Source organism: Entelurus aequoreus, linkage group LG05 (assembly GCF_033978785.1).
Source record: "Entelurus aequoreus isolate RoL-2023_Sb linkage group LG05, RoL_Eaeq_v1.1, whole genome shotgun sequence".
NCBI lineage: Eukaryota > Metazoa > Chordata > Actinopteri > Syngnathiformes > Syngnathidae > Entelurus > Entelurus aequoreus.
The window spans coordinates 52,611,890-52,624,861 of NC_084735.1; the positions used below are offsets into that span (position 1 = coordinate 52,611,890).

The following is a 12,972-nucleotide window of genomic DNA, read 5'->3' on the forward strand; positions in this document are numbered from 1 at the left end:
ATAATAATAAACCAAATCAAAAACAGCTTTATTGGCCAGGTATGTTTAAAACAAGGAATTTTACTTTGGACTGTGCTCTATCAATTGAATGTAATGATTAAATAATAACAATTAGCTAAAAAGTGAAACAGGTTATTTAAGACTAAAATGTACAAGACTGATGAGACAAGATGACTCTTTTACTGTAAATACAAAGCTTTATAACTTGGACAATCAACCCCAGGCCACTCTTGTAGCTGAATGTTCTACATTTTGAAATTAGGAACCATATGTGGCACCCTAGACCCTTGCATTAGTATTATGTTCTTAACTGTCCCACCACCATGTATTTTTTAAATGACATGTCATATGTAAAGACATGCCAGGCTAACAATGAGATAATGTAAACAACACTGCCAGAGCCATAATTAGTTTATAGTAGGTGTGGGAATGATCAACAATTAATATTATTAGCAGAAATAGAGGACCCCAAAACCAATTGAGGGCCCTGTACTCAGGGATATACTATCATTAAAACTGACATTGTTACTATTATTTTTCTTGCAGCACTCATCCACTCCAGCCTGTTTCCATGCAAACTCCTCATGGCTGTCAAGTCGTTAGCATTCACATACAACATGCAGGCCAACATGATGTGACAGGGCAGGGGTCAAAGGTAATTACACTGTCACAACCAATTCCACTCACGCAAACACAGCATGTGACAATGGAATTGCATGTTGTCCCACGTCAACAACAGGACAAGGGCTTTAACTAAAATGTCTGCAAAAGAAAGGATTCCCTGTGCCCACAATGCAACTGGGGGCACTCCGAACTACGTCTTACTCACCGTTTTTGGTAACAAGCCTCATTACTCAGCATCACACCGTCTTTAGCTCGCAGCAATTTTTTAACAATATGCTGAAATAATTTCATAAAAAAACAACTGAGTCAGGGTAAGACTGAACCACTGCTGCAAGCGAGAGAATGTGTTAGTCATATCATTTCCAAAGAGTGTGGCACACATTTCACCGTCTTTTTAATAAGATGGGAGTGATTGTGAACGTACCTCCATCAGGCAGGTTGGCCCAGTAGATAACTCTGAAACCCAGAAGGTTTCCGTTCAGTGCATCCTTAGGTGGGGTCAGCCAGGACAGGGAGATAACCTCTGGGAACGTAGCCATGGCTTGGACGTTCTCTGGAGGACGACTTGGTACTGAGGGGGAAACAGAAGAGGTGACATGTTGACCACAAACTACTGGAGTAAGTATTTTGGTAACACTTTATATGGGGAACACATTCACCATTACATAGTTGCTTATTATAATGCAAATTAGTAACATATTGGCTCTTAATTAGTCATTTTTAAGTACTTATTAATGCTTTATTCTGCATGGCCTTATTATACAACCAGTAAGGATAACCCTAACCCTAAACCTAACCCTAACCCTAACCAAATAACTCTAAATTAAGTCTTTGTTACTTAGAATATGTTCCCCATACTAAAGTGTTACCAGTATTTTCTATTTTATTCTACCGCAGGAAAGAAGGTACATTATGTGGAAGTAACAATTCATTTCAGATCACATTTTTGCCTCTTCACAAGGAGCCAGGTTGAAAAAAGATGCATGTTGTTCATGACCTTTACTTACAAAATACAGTATGTTACTTTTAAACCTACAAAGTACTACAACAACTCTGTAAATCCTTTAACTCAATTATTAACCCATAAAAATGTGTATCATCAACGCCTTAAATGTTCTCAAATGTGTCCTATACGGTTTTGAGCATGACTTAACTCATGAAGTCCTCAAGTGAAGTATTGTGGGGTTAAAATCACATGACCTAGAATTAGATATCAGATTACAGGTGGTGGTCTAGAGTCCCATTAGGCTACTGTTTATTTACCTGCATGAGTGCAGATTTGGGCGTATTTTTAAAGGTTTAGAAAAAAATATATAAACGATCATGAAAAAAAATATTTAAATGGGATGGATAGGATTTATACAGAAAAATCTTTTTGACGGATTAACCATTCATTATCACAAAGACATTACTGCTCGCCTCGACCTCACTTCATTTGACACTGACATGGTATTTAGAGAGGAAAAGATTGGAGGCACATCATGTCTTTACATCTGAGGGGTCCACAAATTAAGCATTAATCAGTGACAGGCAATGTTCGACTTATTTGTGCATTGCTAAGTAACGTATTTGATTGACATAACAAGTGCCGAGCTGTTGTGATCGTGACGCTAATGAAAAAAGGATAAGTTTGCTTGATTTTGATTTCCTGCTACAAATATTAGTCTCTTCTACAATTCATGTCTGCAGTTGTTTTTATGGTGTGAAGTTCTTATCTGATCTCATTATTTAGCTATAAATGTCCCTGTTGTTCAGCAATGTTTGCTAGCGATATCAGGATTCAGTAAATGCTGTTGAGCCTACGAGAGATGTATTCATTTAGTTATACACTATTGAGGATATTTTCTTGATGCTAACGAATATCACCAAAAGCGGTATAATGTGGTCATCCGTGTCGAATAAAGCACTTTCTGCACAGCAATAACTGCTTTTAGTTTGTGTTATGAAAATTGACAACGAAAACGTGGTGGATTGGATCAACAATCACAATATTTATTCCTAGGACTTAATATGACGTTAGTGTATTTGCACAACCAGGTCTATATAGTTCATTTAGACATAGCAACCACGAAAGAACACAAACTAATGCGATCTCTTTGTGGCATTGAGGTCACATTGCAGCGGTGGTTGTGGTGATCCTAAGTGCAGAAGGCAGCAGGAGACAGCGTGCAGGTGAAAAAGGTATTTAATCTAAAAACAATCAGAAGATGAGTGCAGCAGGAAAAGCACCGAAGCATAGGGAAGGCTATGAAATAAAAAAAAAACTAAACAGAATGCTGGAGGATGGCAAAGGTTTACCAACATGATGCATTAAAAAAACCAAAAACAATGTTCCGACACCAGCCAGCAACAACAGCAGAACTTAAATTGTGTTGATTGCAAACAAGGAACAGGAAGTGCAACCAAAATAAAAGGAACTCATGTCTATCTGTGTTGGCCCTGCGATGAGGTGGCAACTTGTCCAGGGTGTACACCGCCTTCTGCCCGAATGCAGCACCCCCGCGACCCCGTAAGGGACAAGCGGTAGAAAATGGATGGATGGAAGACACTTAACACAGGAAAATACCAGCAAATTCAAAATAAGACATGATCTGGTGTGAACAGATCATGACACTCTTGTCCTTTCACGTTTAGTTCTGCTCTTTAACACTACTAATATAGTAGAGAATAAGCTTGATTGCATCACAAAAAGGTTCTCAAACAAATCAAATGTTCCAACTAATATTTTACAAAGTGATGGCTGCACACACAAGCAGGTCCGACTGTTTTCCACAAGATGATGAAAGTGATAGTTTTAACAGCCATTTGCTTCGACACACTTTTGTTTTCCCCCGACATTCAGGACTCAATGAAAGCTCTTTCCTATCCCTCTATTTGAACGACTGGAACACCCAAGAACAGAACAGCAATACTGCATTTTCTGCTTAAACTCTACATTCATTCTCACTTGTTTTAATGCTACGCTCAAACTTGTTGATCATCATGAGAATTAAGATGCAAAGAAGAAAAATGGTTGTGACATCATATGCAACCCAGCAATAGGAAACATTTGGAAGTGGTTGTCATGTGACTATCTCAGGATATGGCCTAACCGAAATGGCGGTGTGTCAAGTAAGCTAGCACATTTCAAAAAGCGTATCTTTTTCTTAAATAGGTTGTCAAATATTACAATTAAACTATACCTACTATAATTCTTCAATCAATTAATATAAAACAAGCTATACAAAACGTCACAGGTCACTAGGCAACAGGCACCGCCTTTTAAAAGGCACACACTGAAATGTATCTGAATTGTGCCAGATACTGTATATGAATTTTTTTTTAAAGTAACACTATAATTACTTTCCCTTGTAATTAATTATATTTATTAACAAGTAATTCCATTAGTAATGCAATTAATTTTCTGGTAAAGTAACTAGTAACCATAACTAATTACTTTTTAAAAGTAATTTTCAGAACACAGCCTGTCACACAGCATTATGAAGTAGTTGGCAAGTTGGTGTTCTTGTTCTTGGTGTGTATGTCCTATATTAATGTTTATTGTTAACAGTAATTTATTTTCATGTTGCTGCTGATGTTTATACATCTCCTCTTAAACCAGGGCACTTAATTTCACATTTTGTTCTTTTGTGTTTTTGTTAGCTAAATAATTGAGCATAGCTAAATGTTTGTTTTAAAGAAGATTGGAGATTATGTTTGACTTTTCTTATATTATTTCAAAGGCTTTTTTTTTTTCTTATCTTAAAACACCTCTTAAGTTGGGATCATATTATACAAAACCTACTTTTCTTACTTGTTGGATCCTGTTTTTGTGTATTTGGGATGCTCATCAGTCCCGGAAATTGGTGGAGATATTTAGTTACGTCAACGAACATTTTCTTTTATGGGTTAGTTTATGGCATACTTGCCAACCCTCCCGGATTTTCCAGGAGACTCCCGGAATTCAGCGCCTCTCCCGAAAACCTCCCGGAAGAAATTTTCTCCCGAAAATCTCCCGGAATTCAGGCGGAGCTGGAGGCCACGCCTCCTCCAGCTCCAGGCGGACCTGAGTGAGGACAGCGGCGACAGTCTGTTTTCACGTCCGCTTTCCCACAATACAAACAGCGTGCCTGCCCAATCACGTTATAACTGTAGAATGATCGAGGGCGAGTTCTTGGTTTCTAATGTGGGTTTATTGTTAGGCAGTTTCATTAACGTCCTCCCAGCGCGGTAACAACACACAACATCAGCAGTCACGTTTTCGTCTACCGTAAAGCAGTTCGTCTGCCGTAAACAGCAATGTTGTGACACTCTTAAACAGGACAATACTGAAGTGAAGTGAAGTGAATTACATTTATATAGCGCTTTTTCTCAAGTGACTCAAAGCGCTTTACATAGTGAAACACAATATCTAAGTTACATTCAAACCAGTGTGGGTGGCACTGGGAGCAGGTGGGTAAAGTGTCTTGCCCAAGGACACAACGGCAGTGACTAGGATGGCAGAAGCGGGGATCGAACCTGCAACCCTCAAGTTGCTGGCACGGCCGCTCTACCAACCGAGCTATACCGCCCCATATACTGCCATCTACTGGATAGCCTCCAGGGCACTTAAATTCAAATATTTATTTTATTTATATGTATAATAAAATATATATATATATATATATATATAGCTAGAATTCACTGAAAGTCAAGTATTTCATATATATATATATATATATATATATATATATATATATATATATATATATATATATATATATATATATATATATATATATATATATATATATATGAAATATATATATATATATACAGTATATATATATATATATATATATATATATATATATATATATATATATATATATATATATATGAAATATATATGAAATACTCGAGCTGGTGAATTCTAGCTGTAAATATACTTCTCCCCTCTTAACCACGCCCCCCGCCCCCAACCACAGATATATCCGTCATTTAACGTCAGAATGTTGCCTATTAATGCAAGTTAAAAGTGTTTTCTTACCATCCTCCAGTGTGGTGGCAGCCACCTCTGTAGAAGAGGGCCCAGTCCCTGCACTGTTGCTAGCCTGCACCACAACCCCGTACTGGGTAAACTTCTTGAGGTTGTCCAGTACCAGGCTTTCTGCATTGTCCCCTGTTGTTTCCACACTGATGACGCTGAACTGGTAGTTTCCACCTGAACTGTACTCCCTGTAGCCCACCTGGTAGCCTTTGATTGCTCCATTCTGTAGGTGCTTCTTGGGTGCCTAGCAGAGAAGTAAATGCTATGGCAGTTAATCTAATGAAAAATGTCAAGAAATCTTTATTTACATTAAAACAGTATAATAATCATGGTCAGAGATATTATACATATTACTTCAACTGTATCATATTGTAGGTGTTAAGAATAATTCCAAAGTACTGCTTTGTACTTCAACTAGAAATCTCATGTAAAAAATATACAACATAAAGTAGCAAGAAACACATCAATAATGAATGAAGCAAAACATGTTCTAGACCAAAAATCACTCTGTATTCTCTACTGCTCACTAGTGTTACCATATCAGAGTTATTGTAGTAGAGTAGAAATATAATCTTAGAGAAAAATGTAATTTAAAACATTTGGATGCACGTACAACACTTAAGACCTTCAGTATATCAGTATGTGGAATTAAATTATGGAATGGATAAGCAAAGAAATAAAACAATGTACTAATATAATCCACTTCAAGACACTCTTCCAACTTAAAATCTTTACAAAGTACAAAGAAGAAGAACCATGATAAACATTCTGAATTTATTTCATCCATCCATTCATTTTCTAGATAATCTTATTTATCTCACCATATGAAATATAACTTAATTCACCAATTATTATTTATTTATTTTTATTGTTATTAATTATGGAGTATATTGTGAATAAATTGAGAACAGGAAGTGAACAAAAGTTTTAGCAACTGCTATGTAAAGGAAAAGGGGTAGGATTAAATAAGCTCTGCTTCTTCCTACTCCTTTTCGAACATGTTGAATAGAGAAACTGGAAATTGTGATGTATCAGGTTGTATGCATGCATGTTCCAAAATAACTCAAACTCAAACTACAGACGGTTTATTTGTGGTGGGCAGTATGAAAGCAAAGTCGCAACTTACCCTCCAGGAAACTTTGATGCTCTGAGAGGAGAGGGCTTCAAGCTGCACGTCCTGAGGTGGTCCGTCAGGAGCTGAGGACAAAATTACAAATCGTTGAGTTCATTATCAAAAAAGCAGTCTGCGAAAGACAAATACAAAATGTTTAAGTGTATGTGGACCTGGCTGTTACCGCTAATGTGATGAGTGTCTTTTAAAAGGGGACGATCCGGGGTTGAGTAGAAGTGCTCTGCGAGGAGATGAATGGAATGGGGGCTAATTTGCGGAAAAGGGTCCGGACCCACTCTATTGACCATTGTGTGACATTTACTACTGAGGCCGCTAATTGAAAAGTTCTGCTTTTAGTGCAAGGTCAGCGTGTGTTCAATAATGCAACAGAGCCAATGGGGCTGATGTCACTGCCATGTTAATGAATCGCCCCATAACAGTCCCTCCTTTTGCTTCTGGTCTTCCCCTTTATGTCTGCATTTGGGTTTTTGGATCCTTTATTCACATAACCTTTTGAGAGGCAGTGCCAACTTGTGCCATTTAAAGTTAAAAAGTTAAAGTACCAATGATTGTCAAACACACACTAGGTGTGGTGAAATTTGTCCTCTGCATTTGACCCATCCCCTTGATAGAGACGGCATTTGCGTAGAAATTGTGTGAGAAGGTTGAAGAACTGAAATGTTTCATGGGGAATTTTTATTTCCTGAATTTTGCTTAAAGTTAGGGGTGTCCTGGTCCAATATTGATATCGGTTATTGGTATCGGACAAGTATCTGATTATATCGGCTTGCGTTCAAACTTTCCAATATAAAAGGTGCGATGCAGTCCTGCAGCATGTTAACATCTAAAGCTCCAAAAGGCACACAAGAAGGGTCTTTTCTTGCATTTTAGTCAAGTCATTTACAAAAGGTAAACTATAGGCTATAGGCTACTCAGAGCTCGCACCTAAACAATAGTTAAGCAGACAAGTTAGACATACATAAAAAGTGCCTTTAATCAAACAACATTGCAGTCTAAAACAGCAAATTTTTCAGTATCAAATAACTATAGTTACATATTACTTAAACATGCAAAGTCTCCAAGACAGAAGCGTATTAGACAGTATTCAATATCAAACATGCAGGCATCATTCAAATAAAGCTGTGTCATGAGCTAAATTGTATACATTTTTGTGGCAATAAAAAACATTTACCGCTCCACTTCAACTTAAAGACAGCATAAGTCTATCCCAGGCAGTTGTAAATAAATAGGTTAGTGTTATTCATACTAACTATTGTTCTCTGTTCGATCAATTTTGAGCAGGCCTTGTGGCCACTGAGCAGGCCTTGTGGTTAGAGTTTCCGCCCTGAGATTGGTAGGTCGTGGGTTCAAACCCCGGCCGAGTCATACCAAAGACTATAAAAATGGGACCCATTACCTCCCTGCTTGGCACTCAGCATCAAAGGGCAGGAATTGGGGATTAAATCACTAAAATGATTCCCAAGCGCGGCCACCGCTGCTGCTCAGTGCTCCCCTCACCTCCCAGGGGGTGGAACAAGGGGATGGGTCAAATGCAGAGGGTAATTTCACCTAGTGTGTGTGTGACTATAAGTGGTACTTTAACTTTAACGTTTATAACGCCTTATTCTCCACACTACAAATGATTGAAATTACGTATGATTTGGGCTGATATCGTATCGGGTTAGTATCGGTATTAGCCAAACTCCAATATCGGTATCGTATAGGAAGTGTTAAAGTTGTATTGGGATACTACTAGTTTGAATAGCTTGAGAAACGTGCAAAAATGATGATCGCTTCAACTGGAATTTTTAGGACTGAAAATGCTGGGAAAACCAGGCACTTTTGGAATATGGAAAATAGATGCTTTCAATAAGGTGAATGTTTCGATGTTGGAATGGTTTGAATCGGTTGAGGAATATCAGACATGTGGAACCAGTATTGGTTTTCATTGGGAATATTGTTGTGGAAAGTGTGGAATTACGAAAAAGTGGAACATTTTTGGAATGTGTAATTACAAAACCGTTGTATGCCAAAGGGAATGAACATTTTGATCACTTTGACACACTTGAAATGCTGTTGTTAAGAATGTGAAATTGTTGAAAATGGTGGCAATTGTTGTCATTCACTTTTAATGGGAGTGTTTTTTTTTTGAAAATGTGGACAATTTGGGGAATGTGTCAACAGGTGACCATTGTTTCCCCATTTTGATTCATTATTAATGGAAATGTTGTTTTTGAAAATTTAAAATCGGTTGAGAATTGTGTAAGTTCTCACAAATACCTTTTTTAAAAAAAATAAAATTGCATCCGCACAACATGAGTAGGCATCTACTAGTTTTAAGAGAACAAATCATACATTGTTAAATGGCGACCATTATTTTTTTAAAGAAATGAAAAATGCAATATTTCACCTGCTTCATCAGTGGTGATGGTGAGCTCATTACTGGCCTCACTCTTCCCGATGAGGTTCTTAGCGAACATACGGATGTTGTAGGTGGAGGAGGGGTGGAGGTCGATGATTGTGGCCTGGTTGAGCTGAGGTGAGACATCTTTGGTCTTCTGAGCGGTGTCCCAGGAGGCTGTCACAGAGGAGAGGATGCGGTTTATGGACATCGCTCAAGTCAGTGTGACATAAAGTGTGGATGTTGCGATTATTCATCACTGAAAACACATCTAGATATGTTGACAACATAACTACATGTTGGCCTATCTTTTCTCCTTACCTGATTTGTTCTTGCTTTCGATATCAAAGCCTGTGATTGGGCTGTTGCCATCAAATCCCATCGTCCAACGCAGGGCAATGGTTCTGTCTTTCACTTCTCTGATCTCCACCTCTGGGGGGTCTGGGGGCTCTGCAAAGATCAAAGTTGACAATTATTTTCTTTCATATTACTGCAGTCGCCGCAAATGATTGACAAGATCTAGCTCAACAATATGTTATGGATCGAGGTCTGCACCATGCAGAAAAAATGGGAATTACAATTTTCTTGAGTATGGATTTTTAAAAATCATTATTATCATTAATCGCCTGCTCAGTAGCCTTGTGGTTAGAGCAGGGGTGTCCAAACTTTTTCCACTGAGGGCCACACATTGAAAAATCAAAGCTAGCAGGGGCCATTTTGATATTTTTTTATTTTAAAAACCAATACAGTATATGTATAAAAAATATACATTTAGGCTTCCACTCAGGCTTGATCCCGGGGACCCCAAAGGGTTTTGGTCCAAAAAATATAAAAAATGTGTCATTATTCAGTATTATTATTGGTGTTATTTTTCAAGTTTTTAAATCTCTAGATCAGGGGTCACCAACCTTTTTGAAACCAAGAGCTACTTCTTGGGTACTGATTAATGCGAAGGGCTACCAGTTTGATACACACTTAAATAAATTGCCAGAAATAGCCAATTTGCTCAATTTACCTTTAACTCTATGTTATTATTAATAATTAATGATATTTACACTTAATTGAACGGTTTAAAAGAGGAGAAAGCACAAAAAAAATGACAATTACATTTTGAAACATAGTTTATCTTCAATTTCGACTCTTTAAAATTCAACCGAAAAAAAGGAGAGAGAAACTAGCTAATTCGAATCTTTTAGAAAAAATAAAAAAAAGAATTTATGGAACATCATTAGTAATTTTTCCTGATTAAGATTCATTTTAGGATTTTGATGACATGTTTTAAATAGGTTAAAATCCAATCTACACTTTGTTAGAATATATAACAAATTGGACCAAGCTATATTTCTAACAAAGACAAATCATTATTTCTTCTAGATTTTCCAGAACAAAATTTTTTAAAAGAAATTCAAAAGACTTTGAAATAAGATTTAAATTTGTTTCTACAGATTTTCTAGATTTGCCAGAATAATTTTTTTGAATTTTAATCATAATACGTTTGAAGAAATATTTCACAAATATTCTTCTTCGAAAAAACAGAAGCTAAAATGAAGAATTAAATTAAAATGTATTGATTATTCTTTACAATAAAAACAATACATTTACTTGAACATTGATTGAAATTGTCAGGAAAGAAGAGGAAGGAATTTAAAAGGTATATGTGTTTAAAAATCCTAAAATCGTTTTTAAGGTTGTATTTTTTCTCTGAAATTGTCTTTCTGAAAGTTATAAGAAGCAAAGTAAAAAAATTAATGAATTTATTTAAACAAGTGAAGACCAAGTCTTTAAAATATTTTCTTGGATTTTCAAATTCTATTTGAGTTTTGTCTCTCTTAGAATTAAAAATGTCGGGCAAAGTGAGACCAGCTTGCTAGTAAATAAATACAATTAAAAAAATAGAGGCAGCTCACTGGTAAGTGCTGCTATTTGAGCTATTTTTAGAACAGGCCAGCGGGCTACTCATCTGGTCCTTACGGGCTACCTGGTGCCCGCGGGCACCGCGTTGGTGACCCCTGCTCTAGATCAACATTAGGTCTATCTGTCAATATAACATTTTTTAAAGATTTAAATTGTATGCTCTTTTTGTCAAAGAAAACCCTTTTTTTAATGAAAAAAACACAAAATATGCAATATTTTCACCCAATAACATTTTTAAGTGGGATATTTGAGATTATATAATAATAGGAGCCTTAAAAAGGTCAATAACTCATAACACCATTGATTTTAATTCATTATTATTTTTTGAGCAATGACACTTAAAAACTAATCACATTAAAATTGTAGGGGATCCAAAAGGGTCCTACTCATTAAAGTGTTAAAAAATAAATTATAATTTTTTTTTTTAATCTGTTTACTTTTAACACAATAATCTCGAGATCAACTTCAGATCTATCTGTCAATTATAAGTGTTATTGTTGTTTATGTTTTTTGTTTGTCCGTTTTAGGCCCTTCTTTAAAAAAAACAGCTCGTTTTTTACATGGCAAGCACAAAATATGCAACATTTTCCCCCCAAAATATCTCTAAATATTTAATGTGACGTAATTGGAGCCTTGAATAGGTCAATAACTCATAATGACATTGATTTTGATTCATTATTATTTTTTAAAGAAAGAAACAGCCTACATGGCAGCTTTGTGTGATTAGAGTAAACATTGCTACATTTTCTTGTTACATTTCACCTGTTTGCTCTTTAAATACCACTTTTAATGTTTTTTATTTTTTTCAATCGTATTTTTAAAATGTGCTGTGGGGCCGTAAAAAAATGACCTGCGGGCCGCAAATGGCCCCCGGGCCGCACTTTGAATACCCCTGGGTTAGAGTGTCCGCTCTGAGATCGGTAGGTCGTGAGTTCCAACCCCAACCGAGTCATACCAAAGACTATAAAAATGGGACCCATTACCTCCCTGCTTGGCACTCAGCATCAAGGGTTGGAATTGGGGGTTAAATCACTCAAATGTTTCCCGAGCGCGGCCACCGCTGCTGCTCACTGCTTTCCTCACCTCCCAGGGGGTGGAACAAGGGGATGGGTCAAATGCAGAGGGTAATTTCACCACACCTAGTGTGTGTGGCTATCAGTGGTACTTTAACTTTAACTTTATTAGATATCGCAAACTGATGCTACACTGTGCGTAGGTCCCCGTGATCTGAAATAGTGACGTTTGAAAACATGAAATTTTCCTGCCAACATATTCCTAGCCCCTTCCTGCTCCGCCACTGATAAGAATATAATCACAAATTCTCATCATCATCATCATTCTCTTGACATTGTGTGAGTTGAAACAAAAAGGGTTGCTTAGTTATGTTTTTATTATGATGCATTCGTTATTTAACGTTCGAAATAACATCCAGAATTTAATTACATTCAAGTTTGAGTCAAAAATAATTTCACGCAAATAAAATGAGAAAATGTTTTTGTGATTCTGCTTAGGGCCTCATTTTAGCCATAGCTGCCCTGGATAGGTACAGTTATTAAAGTTATATGATAGTGTTATTTATGACCTACAAACACATTTCTATTATTTCCAATCAGGCAGAATTGTGCCTTTTAATCTAAACCAATCAGAGGATGCGTCGTCACAGAACAGATTGTGTTCACCCTTGCAGTTTCTTCTGTAGAATTTCTAGCATGAGTCAACAGCAGTTGTACCTTGAACTGTGAGCTGGATGATCCCTCTGTCTTCTCCAAAGGAGTTGATGGCATGGCAGGAAAAGAATCCAGAGTCCTCTCTCACTGTGGGCATGATCTGATGGATGAACCACAATGACTTTATTCACCAATGAAATGTCCTAACAATGTCACACTCCTGTGGGAATTTGGGGGCATAGAGAAA

At 36.9% G+C, this 12,972-nt stretch overlaps 1 protein-coding gene across 5 annotated transcripts in view; it reads right to left on the reverse strand.

The window, feature by feature from the left end:
• Positions 1 to 12,972, reverse strand: part of dscama (Down syndrome cell adhesion molecule a) — a 304,891-nt gene that overhangs the window by 54,017 nt on the left and 237,902 nt on the right. For all 5 annotated transcript variants that reach the window (XM_062048353.1, XM_062048352.1, XM_062048351.1 and 2 more), the window contains 6 exons: positions 12,789 to 12,885; positions 9,466 to 9,594; positions 9,154 to 9,321; positions 6,759 to 6,829; positions 5,633 to 5,876; positions 1,049 to 1,195 (listed from right to left, as the gene is read on the reverse strand). In XM_062048353.1, the coding sequence (XP_061904337.1) occupies positions 1,049 to 1,195; positions 5,633 to 5,876; positions 6,759 to 6,829; positions 9,154 to 9,321; positions 9,466 to 9,594; positions 12,789 to 12,885 (856 nt within the window). The remainder of the gene's footprint in view (positions 1 to 1,048; positions 1,196 to 5,632; positions 5,877 to 6,758; positions 6,830 to 9,153; positions 9,322 to 9,465; positions 9,595 to 12,788; positions 12,886 to 12,972) is intronic.